Genomic DNA, 16,684 nt, shown 5'->3' on the forward strand with positions numbered 1-16,684 from the left:
TTCTAAAGATCATAAATTCTTGGGCCTACCTTCCTATTAGTGCAAGAATACTTTCCACAGCATTCTTTACAAAGGAATCACCCCACCCTCTGCTGAAGCATTCTTAGTGAGAGAAAGCTCACTGCCTCATCTAGGAGTCTACTCTCGTCCTAATCAGTTTGCATTGTTACAATTTTCTTCGTATATTCAGCCATGATCTGTTTTCCTGATATAGAGGACTGGTGCTAGTTATACCCTCTAGATTTATTAAAAGAAAGTGTACATGATCATCCCACCTTCTCAGATACCTAAAACGTGTACAATAATGTATATTGTGACATTATTTGCAATAAGAAAAGATTGAAAACAGCCTAGATATTCATCAACTGTTTAAATAAAGTTTGTTTTGTCTAAAATAAAAGTTTGTATTAGCGACTGTTAGAGAGCCCCAAATAGCCCATGCCTACTCCCACTTCCAAAATCCAAATCCTTTCATGGTAAAAACATACGAAAAAAAGCAAGGAAAGAAGGAAGGAAGGAGGAAGGGAGGTAGGGAGGGAGAGAGGGAGGGAAGGGAGGGAGAGAAGAAAGAAAGAAAGAATAAAAGAAAGAGAGAAAGAAAGAAGGAAAGAAAGGAAGGAAGGAAGGAAAGCACTCAACAAATCAGGACTAGTTTGGGGAAATTTTGTTAACATGATAAAGGGAATCAATGGAAAACCCACAGCTAATATCATATTTAATGTTGAAAGGTTGGAAACTTTAGCTCTAAAATGATGAACAATGAAGAAGAAAAGTATTTCTGCTCTTTCTACTTTTATTCAACATTACACTGAGGTTTTAACAAGGACAATTAGTTAGGAAAAGTAAATAAAGCATGTCCAGATTGGTAGGAAGTAAAACAATCTCTATTTGCAGATGACATAATCTTATATACAGAAAATCCTAAGTAATGCACTAAAATGCTATGCAACCTAATAAGCAAATCCAAAAAATTTGCAGGATACAAAATTAATATACAAAAAACAATGAATTTCTGTACAATATGAATAAACAGTCGTAATAAAATTAAAAAACCAATTCCATTTACAATCGTGTCAAAATACTTAGGAATAAATTTAACAATGAGGCATGGTGGCTTGCGCCTGTAATCCCAGCATTTTGAGAGGCCGAGGCGGTTGGATTGCTTGAGCCCAGGAATTTGAGACCTGAGCCCAAGAGTTTGAGATAAGCCTGGCCAACATGGCGAAACCCCAAAATACAAATATTAGCCAGGTGTGGTGGTGCATGCCTGTAATCCCAGCTACTCAGGAGGCTGAGGCACAAGGAACACTTGAACCTGAGAGGCAGGGGTTGCAGTGAGCTAACACTGGGCCACTATACTCCAGCCTGGATGACAGAGTGAGACTGTCTCAAAATAAAATAAAATAAAATAATTAAAAGAAATACAAGACTTGTACACTGCGTGGTTGACAGACATTGAAGAAGACCTAAGTAAATGCAGACATTTCATGGTCATGCATTTGAAGACTTAATATTGTTAGGATGAAAATACATCCCAAATTGATCTACAAATTCAACAGAATTCCTATCAAAATTCCAGCGGGCTTTTTTGTAGCATTTAACCAGCTGATCCTAAAATTCATATGGAAATGCAAAGGACTCTGATTAACCTAACAACCTTGAAAAATAAGAGCAAAATTTAAGAATTCATACTTCCTGTTCTCAAAACTTGCTACAAAGCTACAGTAATCAAGCAAGACTGTGCGGTACTAGTATAAGAGTAGACATGTAGATCAATGAAACAGACGTTTACTGGAAGTAAACCCATACATTTATGGACAAATAATTTTTGAAACAGGTGCCAAGACAATTCAATAGGGAAATTATAGTCTTCTCAACAAATGATCTGGGACTAGATATTCACAGTTAGAAGAATGAAGTTAGACTCCTCTTTTGCATTATATCAAAAATTCACTGAAAATGGATCAAAGACCTAAGCAATTAGTTTAGCACTTTACAAGTCCTAAAACTAAAACTCCTAGAAGAAAACATAAGTGTAAATCATGTTTGTGACCTTGGATTAGGCAATGGTTTCTTAGGTATGATACCCAAAACACAAACAACCAAAGAAAAAATAGATAATTTGAACCTCATGAAAACTAAACACTTTTGTCCTGCAAATGATACCATCAAGAAAGTTGTTAAAACCTGCAGAATTAAAGAAAACACTTTCAAATTACATATTTCATCAGGGAGTTTATTCAGAATATATTCTTAAACCCTTATAACTCAATAATGAAAAAATAAATAACCCAATATTGTTGGGCATTTATGCAAAAGAAATAAAAACGTATGTTCACACAACAACCTGTATATGAATGTTCATAGCAGCTTTGTAAATAGTCAAAAACTAGGAACAACTCAAATATCTTTTAATGGGTGAATGTGAAAACTGTGATACATCTATCATGCTATAGAATACTACACAGAAATAAAAAGGAATAGATTATTTGTAGACACAACTTGAGTAAATCTCGAAGGAATGATGCTGAGTGAAAAAGCCAGTCTCAAAATGTTACATACTATATGATTCTACTTATTAATATATAAAATTCTCAAAATGACAAAACTCCAGAGATAGAGATTAGAGTTTGCTAGAGGACAGGAAAAAGGATAGCATGAGGTATATGAATACAAAGTAATGAAGGAGTTCTTTTGTAATGATAGAACAGCTCTGTATCTTGATGTAGTTATACAAATGTGTACATGAGATAAAATTGCATAGAACCATACAACACACACACAAATGAATGCAGATTTTATCAAAGGTGAAACTGAGTAAACTTTGTTATAGTAATACTGATATAAATTTGCTGGTTTTGATACTGTACTACAACTATTTAACATGTCACCATTGGGAAGCAAGGTGACGGATTCATAGCACTCTGTACTATTTTTGTAATTTACCATGAACCTATAATTATTTCAAAATGAAAAGGTGTTATAAAAAATTAACAAAATAAGTGAAATAAGTCAGCCACAGAAAGATAAATACCACATGTTCTCAGTCACATGTAACAGCTAAAAAAAAATTGAGCTCATAGAAGTGGACATTAGCAGCTGGGAAGGATAGTGGGGAGGGAAAGACAGGAAGAGGTTGATTAATGGATGCAAAGTTACAGCTAGATGGGAGAAATAAGTCCTAATGTTCTACAGCACTGTGGGGTAAATATAGTTCAAAAGGATTTCATGTATATTTTCAAAAAGCTAGAATAGAGTATTCTGAATGTTCACAACACAAAGAAATGATAAATGCCCAAGGTGATAGGTATGCTAATTATCCTGATTTGATTCTTATATATTGTATACATGTATGGAAATATCACTCTGAATCTCATAAATATGTACAATTATTATGTGTCAACTAAAAAGGAAAAAATGAACAAAGAATTTGAACAGACACTTCTCCAAATACTACATACAAATAGCAAATAAGCATCTCACAAAATGCTCAGCATCATTAGTTATCAGGAAAATGCAAATTAAGCCACAATGCGGTATCACTATTCTTGCACGAGGATGGCTAAAATTAAAAAAAATAACAATACCAGGCGTTGACAAGAATGTGGAAGCAACTTGGCTCTCTCACACATTGCTGGAGGTACAGCCACTTTGGAAAATAATTTGGCAATTTCCCATAAAGTTAAGCAAATCCACTCTTACCATGTGACTCAGCAATCCAACTCCTAAGAATTTACTCAAGAAAAATAAAAACATACGTCCAATCAAAGACTTACTTGCAGGTGAGAAGTTCATTGCAGCTTTGTTCTCAAAAGCCAAAAACTAGAAATAGTTTAAAACTCCATTGGGCAGGGCAAGGTGGGTCACGCCTATAATCCCAGCACTTTGGGAGGCCCAGGCAGGTAGATCATGAAGTCAGGAGATGGAGGCCATCCTGGCTAATATGGTGAAACCCCGTCTCTACTAAAAATACAAAAAATTAGCCGGGTGTGGTGGCGGGCGCCTATAGTCCCAGCTACTGGGGAGGCTGAGTCAGGAGAACGGTGTGAACCCGGGAGGTGGAGCTTGCAGTGAGCCAAGATCTCGCCACTGCACTCCAGCCTGGGAGACAGAGCGAGACTCCATCTCCAAAAAAAAAAAAAAAACCTCCATTAACAGTAGACTGAATTAACAAATTATGGTATATCCATACAATGGAGTAACTCTGCAATAAAATGGGTCAATCTCAAAAATATTACACTGAACTAAAGAATCCAGACACACAAAAAAGTGCATACTCTATAGTTCCATCTATACAAGACTAAGCAAAAGCAAAATCAATCTACAGTGATAAAAGGAAGATTGGTGTTTGCCTCGGACCAGGGGTTGTGAGAGCAGCAGATAGATTGGGAAGAAGCACAGAGGAATTTCTTGGGTGATGGATATGTTCTATATCTGGATTGTGTGGATGGTTACCCGGGTATGTGCATATTCACAACTCATTGTACTGTACCTATGAAATGTATGCACTTTAGTTTTCTAAATTATGCTTCAATGAAGTTGAATTTTTAAAAATATAAACCTTAAGATTTTTCTGGGTTTGCAGGGATGACAGTGAGAGGTTAAGTTAAAGAATATAATGGTTTTAAGTTTACGTGGTTAGTAGAATGATACTGCCATTAATGGACATGTGTCTCTCACCAATCCCAAACTCATTACAGTCACAACTCAACTAAAGATCTCCTTTCAGCCGGGCATGTTGGCTCACCCCTGTAATCCGAGCACTTTGGGAGGCCGAGGCAGGCAGATCACCTGAGGTCAGGAGTTCGAGACCAGCCTGGCCAACATGGTGAAACCCCGTCTCTACTAAAAATACAAAAATTAGCTGGGTGTGGTGGTGGGCATCTGTAATCCCAGCTACTCAGGAGGCTGAGGCAGGGAGAATCGCTTGAACCCAGGAGGCGGAGGCTTGAACCCAGTGAGCTAAGATCATGCCATTGCACTCCAGCCTGGGTGACAAAGCGAGACTCCGTCTCAAAAAAAAGAAAAAAAAATCTCCTTTCATCACCACCCCGAAAACTACTCTTTCTTGGGTGTTTTCTGTCTCAGTGAATGGCATCCTTAGATATGCAACCCAGAAAACTAGCAGATGTTTTTGACACCATTACTCTCATTCCTCTTCACTCCCAAATCTAATCAGGCCTGCCAATTTGTATCTCCTAAATAGATTTCAAATGTGTTGGCTTCTCTCCATTTCCATCATAACCACACTAGTTCAAGCCATCATCTCTCACCTATGCCTCTCTAATAACCTACCAAATTGTTCCCCCTGCATCTATTCTTACCCCCAGCAGTGAGCTGGACTTTTGGTTGCAAATGACAGAAATTCTTTTCAAACTAGATTAATGTTTTTAAAATAAGGAAATATATTTATATAACCAAGAAGAAGTGAACTGGTCATGACTAGATCTATGGATTTGCCTAATTAATTCAGAGCTCAATTTTTCTGTTTATTTCATTTTAGAGACAGGGTCTCTAGGCTGGAGTGCAGTGATGTAATCTCAGCTCACTGCAACCTCTGCCTCCTGGGCTCAAACAATCCTCCCACCTCAGACTCCCGAGTAGCTGAGACTACAGGCATGCACCACTACACCTGGCTAATTTTTTTTTTTATTTTTGTGTAGAGATGGGGTTTTTCCATGTCGCCCAGGCTGGTCTCAAACCCCTGGACTCAAGTGATCCGCCTGCCTCAGCTTCCCAAAGTGCTGGGATTACAGAGTGAGCCACCCAGCCTTGCCTGTTTTTCTCTTTAACTCTTAATTATACTTCCCCCTGTGTTGGTTTTATTCTCAGATGGCTCTCTGCAAATGATGTAAAAAATTCTTGATCTTTTCCTTACTGATCTGACCTGGTCCTTACAGGTAGCAATCCAGAGGAACAAGGATTACCTCTTCCCTGAGAGTTTGAGCAAAAGTTAGAGAGGGCACTGGTTAGTCTAACCCAGGTCATGTGCCCAATCCTGAACCAAACACTAAGGCCAGGAGAATAGGGAACTGTGATTGGTTAGAACTGGATTATATCCTCATTCCTGTGCTGGGCAATGAGGGAGAGTCAATTCCACCCAAGTCCTATGGAAAGGGCTCCCCACAGCAGAGGGGTTCTGTCCACCAGTACTGGGGGGAAAGGGAAAATGGCTACATGAACAAAAATTGTAACTACTAGAGTCTGTTTCCATTCTGCTCATAGAAACCAGAATTATTTTATTTCATCCTTTTTAAGTTAAATTTGATGGTATATCATTCTCCTGCTTCAAATCATTAAATGGCTTTCTATTGCTTTTAGGATAATATTCAAACTCTCTCAGATGGCTCAAAGTCCTTTATGCTCCAAGCCTTGCCTACATCCCCAAATAAATTTTGTTGCTCTCTCCTCATTCTCTATTCCAGCCACCCAGCCTTTTCCAATTTCTTTCACATGTCATGTTTCTTCACAGTTCAGGTCCTTTTCACAAGCTATTTCCCTGAACACACTCCACAGTCCCCCGTCAGAAAATATCTAGTCGTTTTAGGGTACAGCTCAGACACTACTTCCTCAATGCAATTTTCATGTATCTCCAGGTTAGGTCACACCCCCTCACGTAAACACATTCATTGTGCATGTACATCTCTTCTATCACATTTCTCTCAATTGTAAGTATATGATCATTAAGGTAATGAAGGTTTAATATCTGATCCTACCAGTTAGAATGTAAGCTCCATAAGGGCTGGGATGATATCTGCCCCATTCACCTCTGTCCTGGCACCTAGCCCTGTCCGTGGTACAAATAACACATGCAATTTTTCCCCCAATAAATTAATAAATTTGGTGAGTGACCAGGAAAAGAGGAATGATAAATTTGATTTTAGATAGATTGAATCTAAAATAATGACAAGGCAGCATGTTAGAATATTTAAAACAGACATTTGGAAATACGGGACCATCAAGGTGAATACAGTCTAATATTCCATGGGACTATCGTCTTTCAAAACGAAGACCAAATGTCAAAAATATTTTACTTCCCCAAATGACAAGTGATTTCCACTTAGGGGTTGAGAGTTGATGAAATTAGGGGCCCATTCAGGAAGTCTTTCCTGTCTGCGCACCTGGTGTTTTACTAACAAACTTGACCCAAACTGGAGTGCCAACCGTGGGCCAAAAAAAGGGGGGGGGAGGGGAATGTTGCATACAGAAACCTGAAGTAATTTTAGTTTTATTTACACAGGTTGTTCCGCTTAGAAGCTGAAGTCAAATTTAGAGATTCAAACAACTCGTATAATGGGTACATTTTCTACCATCCTTTTCCTTGGTAAACAGCATTTAGAGACAGTGAAAACAGCATGTCTTTCTAAGAAGAGCCCAATGTTCCATGTCTTTTGCAACATTCTCTCTCCTCCACACCCACTCTCTGCTCAACATAAAGGTTTTGCTTGTTTGGGGTTATTCTGAGCTTAAGGAGCACTTCTCAAGAGAGTAGTCTAAAGGGCGTTTTTGTATTTTCCTTCCTGAGGTGTGTGCAGGAGGAAAGAAAAAAATAACGACCACAGCTATCCTATTCAAAACAGTCCATGAATCATTTTTCTTCTTAGTATTTTTCTTCTTAATATTTAACAGAACCATGAGTGGCTAAAGTCCTAGAAACTTCAGGTATTTCAGTTCTTTAATAAAAATAAATGAGACTCTTATTTTCAAAACACAATGTTCATTATAAAATATAGATATTTGGCTAATGTTTAAAAATATCATAGGTTCCAACTTAAAGGAAGAAATGATGGAGAGGAGGAAAAAGTTGTGTTTGAGCTTTATTCCAAAGTTCAATCAAGCCCTTACTAAATCAGTAGTTTACGTTGTCAGCAGCAAAAGAAGAAACCTCAGGACAAGCAGAGAAAAGCAAGTGAGAAACACCCAGAAGAGAGGAGTTGAGCTGAGAGGACAAGAAAGGGACGGTGTGAGGCCTTCCTTGAAGATGAGTTTGGACTTCAACATTGTTTCATAGCTTATTCTTCAAGAATTTTTTCCATTGACAGGATACATGTGCTGCCTACTGCATTTCAAGGGGCATCAGGAGAATAAAGACTTAACCGAGTCGAGAAATAGGCAAGTTGCTCCGTCACTTGTCTACTTGCTGAAACTCCTTCTTTCTTCCCCTTTCCTGACATTTTTGCTGGGCAAGGAAAAGGAAGAGTTCCCAGGTAGCTGAAGATTGGATTATCACCCTAAATACATCATGGATATGCACAGCCTAAAGGTTTAGAAATAGAAGGAAGGTAGGAAATACCATGCTAACCAGGCCCATATAGGACAAGGGATCCTCTGCAGTCGGATGATTTTTTTTTTTTTTTTTGAGACGGAATCTCGCTCTGTTGCCCACGCTGGAGTGCAATGGCACGATCTCGGCTCACTGCAACCTCCACCTCCTGGGTTCAAGCCAATCTCCTGCCTCAGCCTCCCAAGTAGCTGGGATTACAGGTGCCCACCACCACACTGGGCTAATTTTTTGTATTTTTAGTAGAGACAGGGTTTCACTATTTTGGCCATGCTAGTCTCGAACTCCTGACCTCGTGATCCGCCTCCCAAAGTGCTGGGATTACAGGCAGGAGCCACAGCGCCCAGCCAGTCTGATGATTTCTTTTTTCTTTTTTCTTTTTTTTTTCTTGAGTCAGAGTCTCACTCTGTCACCCAGGTTGGAATGCAGTGGAGTGATCTTGGCTCACTGCAACCTCTGCCTCCTGGATTCATGCGATTCTCTGCGTCTCAGCCACACAAGTAGCTGGGATTACAAGCGTGCGCCACAATGCCCAACTAATTTTTGTATTTTTGGTAGAGATAGGGTTTTGCCATGTTGTCCATGCTAGTCTTGAACTCCTGGCCTCAAGTGATCTGCCTGCCTTGGCCTCCCAAAGCGCTGGGATTACAAGCTGAGCCACCGCGCTAGCCTGCAGTCTGATTTTTTAGTGCATGAGGATTGGTCCTTCATTTTTCTATACACTCCCCTAGTCTGCTCATTAATGTGTAAAATTTCAGGCTTATAAAGCAAATTTTGTAAAGGAAAATGGATATTTGGCTAAATATGTTAAGTTCTATAAATGATTATTCCTATAGTTTTTTTTTTCAGAAAATAAATTTAGCAAATTTATGAGGACGGAGGAAAAAGGAGTGAAGGGAGATTTATGAAGGGCCTAGAGAAAGAGCCTAGAAAAGTCAGTCTAGGAGCAGAGAAGACCAACCCAAACTTTGACTGAAATTAGACTTAAGGCTGGCTCTGAAGTATTTGTTAAATCCTCTGTTTTTTGTCTCTGCTATTGAATCCAAAGATGGGTAGTACAAAAATATGACTATTCTCTAAGAATAAATCAGTGTTAACTGGTAAGCAATAATACCTTATTTACACATAACTGAGATTACGATGTCTAGCTAGGCAGTACGGTAACTACCATACGGGGAAGTGGCCTTCAATGGAACCTGCAACTCCAGCCCTAATCCCCATAACAGATAAAATTTCTCCAGGTCTCACACATTAAAATAATGCTCAAGGGTAATTTGGGAGTATATCGTGTATCATATGCATACTCACATGTATCATATACATACAGTATGATTCATAAATTGCACACATCCTACAGAAATTATATGAGCATGTAAAGCTATGTATATAAGAATTTTTCATTGCAGTAGTTCATAAGAGTAAAAATTCGGAACATCATTGTATTCGTTTCCTGGAGCTGCTTCTGTAACAAAGTACCACAAACTGGGTAACTTTAAGCCACAGAAATGTATGGTCTCAGAGTTCTGGAAGCTAGATGTCCAAAATCAAGGTGTCTGCAGGGCCATGCTTCCTCTGAAAGCTGAAGGAGAAGCCTTCCTTGCCTCTTCCTAGTTTCTGTGGTTGCCAGCAATCAATCTTTGTGTTCCTTGGCTTGTAGATGCATCACTCCAATCTTCATAGTCTTCCCTGTGTGCATGTCTGTCTCTGTGTCTTTACAGGTCATTAGTCATATTGGATTAGGGCCCACCCTAACGATCTTATTTTAACTTGATCACTTTATAAAGTTCCTATTTCCAAACAAGATCACATTCCTTGGTAGAGGGGATTATGACTTCAACATAGCTTTTTGTGAAGGACACAGTTCAACTCATAACAAACGTGGAAGCCTATCAATAGGGAAAACAAATTCTATATTTCTGCAACAGACCACTCTGTAGTCATTAAAAAAAGAGAGAGAGAGAGAGAGAAGTACTAGGTGCACTGACCTACAAAGCTGTCTTGGACATATTATTACTGCATATTATCTAATGCATAAAATATGTGTGGATATAGTCTATTTATGTGTTAATTGACTGTTCATGTTATTGGTAAGGCTTCCTGTCAATAGTAGGTGATTAGTGGTTAAGTGTCGTGGTAGTCAGAAGATATATGCAGGTTTTCAACTGTCTCCTAACCCTTGCATTATTCATGGGTCATCCACACAGAAACAGAAAAGATTAGTAATTGTTAGGAGATGGTGAGAAGTGGATGCGGCTGTAAAGGGGCAGTATGAGGAATCTTTGTGGTCTTGGAAATGTTCTTGACTATATCAGTGTCAACACCCTGGTTGTGATTTTGTGCTATAATTTTGTAAGATGCTACTAGTGGAGAAACCTGGTTAAGGGTACATGGGATCTCTATGTATTATTTTTTACAACTGGATGTGAATCGACGTTTAACTCCAAATAAAAAGTGTAATTTTTTAAAAAGTGTGCACCAAAATCTCAGAAATCACCACTAAAGAACTTATCTATGTAACCAAAAACCACTTGTACCCAAAAAACTATTGCAATAAAAATAAAAATTAGAAAAAAAATAGCTCTCTTTTTTCTCTGACATGATGGTGTGTGCTTGACTCCACTTATCACCATGTCTTCTCACAAGACTTTCAGGATTAAGCATTTCCTGGCCAAGAAACAAAAGCAAAATCGTCCCATTCCCCAGTGGATTCGGATGAAAACTGGTAATAAAATCAGGTACAACTCCAAAAGGAGACATTGGAGAAGAACCAAGCTGGGGCTATAAGGAATTGCACGTGAGATAGTGTCAAGGTCACGACCATCTTACCATATCAAGCTGAAAATGTCACCACTATCTGGACAGTTGTACATGTTTTATTGGGACTATTTTTTTTCTCTGTGTATTTGCTGCATCTGTAGTGGTAGGTTAGATTCAGTAATGAATATGTGAGACCGTTCCTTTCAAAAACAAAAAAAAACTTAAGTGAAATTAAAACATAAGTGGACCCGTGTGGTTCAAATCCGTGTTGTTCAAGTGTCAACTGCAATTTGTCATTTCAAGAATGTTATATAAATGGAACCATATGGTATTTAACCTTTTGAAATTTCCTTTTTTCACTCACATAATTCTCTGGAGATTCACCCACGGTGTTGCATGTGTCAATAGTTCATTGCTTTTGATTGCTGAGTAGTATTCCATGGTATGGATATATCACAGTATGTTTAACTAATCACCTGTGAAAGGGCCACCTGAGAGTTGCTTCCAGTTTTACTATTACAAATAAAACTACTATAAACATTCATGTGTAGGTTTTTGTGTGAACATAAGCCTTGTTCATAAGAAATGGCTAAACATAAGCAATGAGTGGGTTGTATGATAGTTATTTAATTTTTAAGAAACTCCCATACAGGTTTCCAGAGTAACCATACTATTTTACATTCAAAATAGAAATATATGAATAATCCAGTTACTCTGCATTTTCTCCAGCATTTGGTGTTGTCTATTTTAATTCTAGCCATTCTGATAATTATGTAATGGTATCACATTGTAGTTTTAATTTGCATTTAATTTGCAAATATTTCTCACACTCTGAAACTTTCCATCTTATCCTCTTATTAGGAACTTTTGCAAAACAAAAATGTTTAATTTTGATGTGATCTAATTTATCAATTTTCTTTTTATGGATCATGCTTTTAGTGTCAAGTCTAAGAACTATTTACCTAGCTCTAGATCCCAAATATTTTCTCCTATAATTTTTTTTCTAAAAGTGTTATAGCTTTACATTTTACATTTAATTCCATGATCCATTTTGTGTTAATTTTTGCATAAGGTAGGACTTAAGCCGGCCAGGCACGGTGGCTCACTCCTGTAATCCCAGCACTTTGAGAGGCCGAGGTGGGTGGATCACAAGGTCAGGAGATCAAGACCATCCTGGCTAATACGGTGAAACCCCATCTCTACTAAAAATAAATAAATAAGTAAATAAAATAAAAAATTAGCCGGGCGTAGTGGCGGGAGCCTGTAGTCCCAGCTACTCAGGAGGCTGAGGCAGGAGAATGGCGTGAACCCGGGAGGCAGAGTTTGCAGTGAGTGGAGATCACGCCACTGCGCTCCAGCCTGGGCGACAGAGCGAGACTCCCTCCATCTCAAAAAAAAAAAAAAAAAAAGACTTTGGCCAAAGGTATTTTTTCTTTTTTTTTTTATTCTTTCTTTTCGTGGTTTTTTTTTTTTTTCCATAGATGTCCAATTGCTCCAGCACCACTTGTTGAAAAGACTATTTTTTCTTTATTGAATTGATTTTGCACCTTTATCAAGTCAGTTGGGTATATTTGTAAGGGGCAATTTCTGGGTTCTCTATTCTGTTCCTGAGGTCTGTCTGTTTCTCCCTTCAACAACACCATGCATTCTTGATTACTATAGCTATAAAATCAGTCTTGAAATTAAGCAGACTAATTTCTCTTTTTCGAATTCATTTTAATCCATTCTTATGTATTTGCCTCTTCATAAAAATTTTGAAATAATCTTATACATATCTGCAAAAATCCTTCTAGGAATTCTTACAGAGACTGACCTGCAGCTGGGCATGGTGGCTCGCACCTGTAATCCCAGAACTTTGGGAGGCCAAGGGGGTGGATCACTTGAGGCCAGGAGTTCGAGACCAGCCTGACCAACATGGAGAAACCCCTTCTCTACTAAAAATACAAAAATTAACCAGGTATGGTGGCACATGCCTGTAATCCCAGCTACTCAGGAGGCTGAGGCAGGAGAAGCACTTGAAGCCAGGGGGCAGAGGTTGCAGTAAACTGAGATTGTGCCGTTGCACTCCAGCCTGGGTGACAAAGCAAGACTCTGTCTCAAAAAAAAAAAAAAATGTTTTGTAAAAAAAGAGATTGACCTGCATATCAATTGGAGAGAACTGGCAGGGCACAGTGGCTCACACCTGTAATCCCAACACTTGGGGAGGCTGAGATGGGACAATCGCTTGAGGTCAAGAGATCAAGACCAGCCTGGTCAACACAGCAAGACCCCATCTCTATTTAAAATGTTTATATAAAATTTAAACAAATAAAAAAGAAAGAAAGAAAAGAAAAATATTGGAAAGAATTGGTATATCCTCTATATTGAATCTTCCAATCCATGATCATGGTATGTCTCTCCATTTATGTATATCTTCTTCAGTTGCTCTCATCAGCACTGTGCAGTCTTCAGCATACAAGGCCTGTACATGTTTTCTTAGATTTACACCTAAGTATTTCATTTTTTTTAGTCATTGAAAATGGTATTGTATTTTGAATTTCAGTGTCCAGGAATTCACTGCTGGTATAGAAATACAATTGATTTTTTTATGTTTATTTCACATCCTGTGACCTTGCTGAACTCACTCATTAGTTTTAGGAGATTGTTTTTGTAGATTCCTTAAGACTTTATATGTGGACAATCATATCATTTGCAAATAGGGACAATTTTATTTCTTTCTTTCCAGTTTATGTACTTACTTCCTTTTCATACCTTATTGTACTATGTTGAATAAGAGTGATAAGGTTGGACATACTTGCCTTTTTCCCCATCATAAAAGCAAAGCATTTAGTTTTTTACCCATTAAGTATAATGTTAGCTGTAGGTTTCATATACATATTCCTTATAAAGTTGAGGAAGTTTCTCTATATACCTATTTTTCTGAGAGTTTTTATCATGAATGTGTCAAATTTTGATAAATGCTTCTTCTACAATAATTGATATAATAATGTAACTTTTCTTTTTTAGTCTGTTAACATGAGAGATTACACTGATTGATTTTTAAATATTGAACCAGCCTAGCATCCCTGGAATAAATATTAGCTAAATTCTATTAGCTAATATTTTGTTAAGGATTTTTGCAGCTATATTCATGAGGGATATTGGTCCACAGTTTTTGTTTTTGTGTTGTGTATTGTCATTGTCTGGTTTTGGTATCAGGATAATAGTAGTTTTATAAAATGAATTTGTAAACATCCCCTTTTCTTCTATTTTTTGGCAAAGATTATGTAGAATTGGTGTTAATTCTTCTTTAAATATTTCATAAAATTTCCCACTGAAATCATCAGGGCCTGGACATTTCTTTCTTGGGAGTTTTTTTTTTTTTTTTTTTTTGAGACGGAGTCTCGCTCTGTCGCCCAGGCTGGAGTGCAGTGGCACGATCTCGGCTCACTGCAAGCTCCGCCTCCCGGGTTCACGCCATTCTCCTGCCTCAGCCTCCCGCGTAGCTGGGACTACAGGCGCCTGCCACCACGCCTGGCTAATTTTTTGTATTTTTTAGTAGAGACGGGGTTTCACTGTGCTAGCCAGGATGGTCTCGATCTCCTGACCTCATGATCCGCCCGCCTCGGCCTCCCAAAGTGCTGGGACTACAGGCGTGAGCCACCGCGCCCGGCCTTTTGGGAGTTTTTAAATTTTGAGTCTGATTTTCTTGAAAATGTCAGAGATATTCAAATTATCTATTTTATTTGGAGTGAGTTACAGTAGTTTGTGTTTTTTGAGGAATTGTTCTATTTTTCCTAAGTTTCCAAACTTATGTGTGAAAAGTGTTTATAGTATTTCCTCATCCTTTTGACAGGTGCAGAATCTGTAGTGATATCCCCCATTTTATTCCTGATATTGGTAATTTGTGTCTTCTCTTTTTCTTCGTTAGTCTTGCTAGAAGTGTGTCAAATTTATTGACCTTTACAAAAAACAAACAAACAAAAAAACCAGCTCTTTATTTCATTGATTTTCTCTATTGCTTTCTGCTTTCAATTTCACAGATTTCTGCTCTTTATTATTTCCTTCCTTCTGCTTGCTTTGGGTTTATTTTGCTTTTTTTTTTTCCCCAGGCTCTTGAGGTGGGAACATAGGTTACTAATTTGAAACTTTTTCTCTTTTCTAATGTACGCATTTCGTGCTAAAATTTCTCCCCCAGCACTTCTTTAGCCGTGTGCTGCAAATTTTGATAAATTGTATTTTCAAGAGTGGGGCAGCAGTGGGAGTTCCAGCTCTCCATGGTGGGGTGGTCTTATTACTACTGGGTAATGGTGAAAATCCTGACTCCAATAGGCCTGCTTTGACACCAACCCAGTGGGAAGGGGTATGTAGCCCCTTTGCTGCCTGGTGGAGGTTGATGTCCAGACTCTCCATGTGGTCTTCAGCGACACAGCAGGGGGCCTGCCTTGTTACCTACCACAGGAATAAATGTGACAACCTCTTGAGGCAGGAAGGCTAGGCTCTGTCACGTGGCCTCCGCTGGCACAGGTGAGGGTGGGGACACAGTTTTTTCTGTGGTGTTTGGCTATAGTAGGATAAATATTGTCTTAAAGATTTCTGTTTTGGTAGGTTGCCTCTTTCCTACTTCTTTGGCTAGAGAGAGCAGGCTTTTGTTGGGATTGTTTGTTTGTTTGTTTGCTTTGTCGATGCCAGTTAATGTTTCTGGGTAGCCAGGTTTTTAAGCTCCAGGGCTGGGATATATAAGCCAAAGAGAAAACCCCGGGAAACTCACCAGTATGTTGATCCTCAGGTTCCTAGGTCCCTGGCCAGTCTGCTTTCCTCTCTCCCAGCGTCAGTCTTCTCTTATGTTTGTTTTGTATATAATATTCAGGGTTTTCAGTTGTTCTTAGTGAGAAGAACAGGGAAAAGCATATCTACTCCATCTTCCTGGAAGTGGGAATTGTACTTTTACTTTTTACTTTGTATAATAAATTATTCTTTTTAAACGGTGGGAGTATGAATGGTAACTTTTAACATTTTTCTTTTGTGTTTTTTACTGCCAAATATGCTAAACAATGAATCTACGTGGTAAAGCTGTGCGGTCTTCCAGCTATAAAATGCATATTTACATGAAAAATCTCAGATAACAGGAAGCAAAGATTCTTGTTCAGATTATTTATTTCATGCAACTGAAAATGTTTCTTCTTATAGTCTCTCATAATCCACATTTAAAGTATTACGTATAAGCTTTGCACAGTGGCAGTATCATAGCCAATGAGGTTTATCCGAGGCACAATTATTGCTAATTGAAAACATTTCCCAATATCCTGCCATGAAGACTTGTAATATAGTTGGCATTAGCAATTTTTGACAGTCTCTACGGAGACTGAATATAATATTGTGTATATATATATTACATATAGCCTTGTAATAATTAAAGACATAGTAGATACAGCTTCTTTAAACCTGCATACTCTCTTCTCTCTTAATCATACTCAAATAAGAGTAAAGAATTCAAAAAGTAAAATATCACAAGGAAAAAATGGTAGTGGAGACAGATGCATAGAAATTTTTTAATGAAAGAAAGCAACTGACTTAAGAAACCTGAGGAAGAGGAAATCTAAACCAGGCAGTGAGGGAATGCCAACAAAAAGCAAACCCTAGGACCCTGGAAAAGTTCAGAACTTG

At 38.2% G+C, this 16,684-nt stretch overlaps 1 protein-coding gene and 1 non-coding gene across 2 annotated transcripts; both read left to right on the plus strand.

The window, feature by feature from the left end:
- The first annotated feature begins 10,909 nt into the window (after positions 1 to 10,909).
- Positions 10,910 to 11,076, plus strand: LOC101146227 (large ribosomal subunit protein eL39-like). The gene has a single exon (XM_055358024.1). The coding sequence runs from the start codon at positions 10,910 to 10,912 to the stop codon at positions 11,063 to 11,065; it is 156 nt and encodes a 51-aa protein (XP_055213999.1). The 3' UTR covers positions 11,066 to 11,076.
- A 5,165-nt stretch (positions 11,077 to 16,241) lies between these two features.
- On the plus strand, positions 16,242 to 16,382 carry LOC115930388 (U4 spliceosomal RNA). Its single transcript, XR_004067014.1, has one exon. It is a non-coding gene; the product is annotated as a U4 spliceosomal RNA (small nuclear RNA).
- The last annotated feature ends 302 nt before the right edge of the window (positions 16,383 to 16,684 follow it).

The sequence above is a fragment of the Gorilla gorilla genome, chromosome 10 (genome assembly GCF_029281585.2).
Source record: "Gorilla gorilla gorilla isolate KB3781 chromosome 10, NHGRI_mGorGor1-v2.1_pri, whole genome shotgun sequence".
Classification (NCBI taxonomy): Eukaryota; Metazoa; Chordata; class Mammalia; order Primates; family Hominidae; genus Gorilla; species Gorilla gorilla.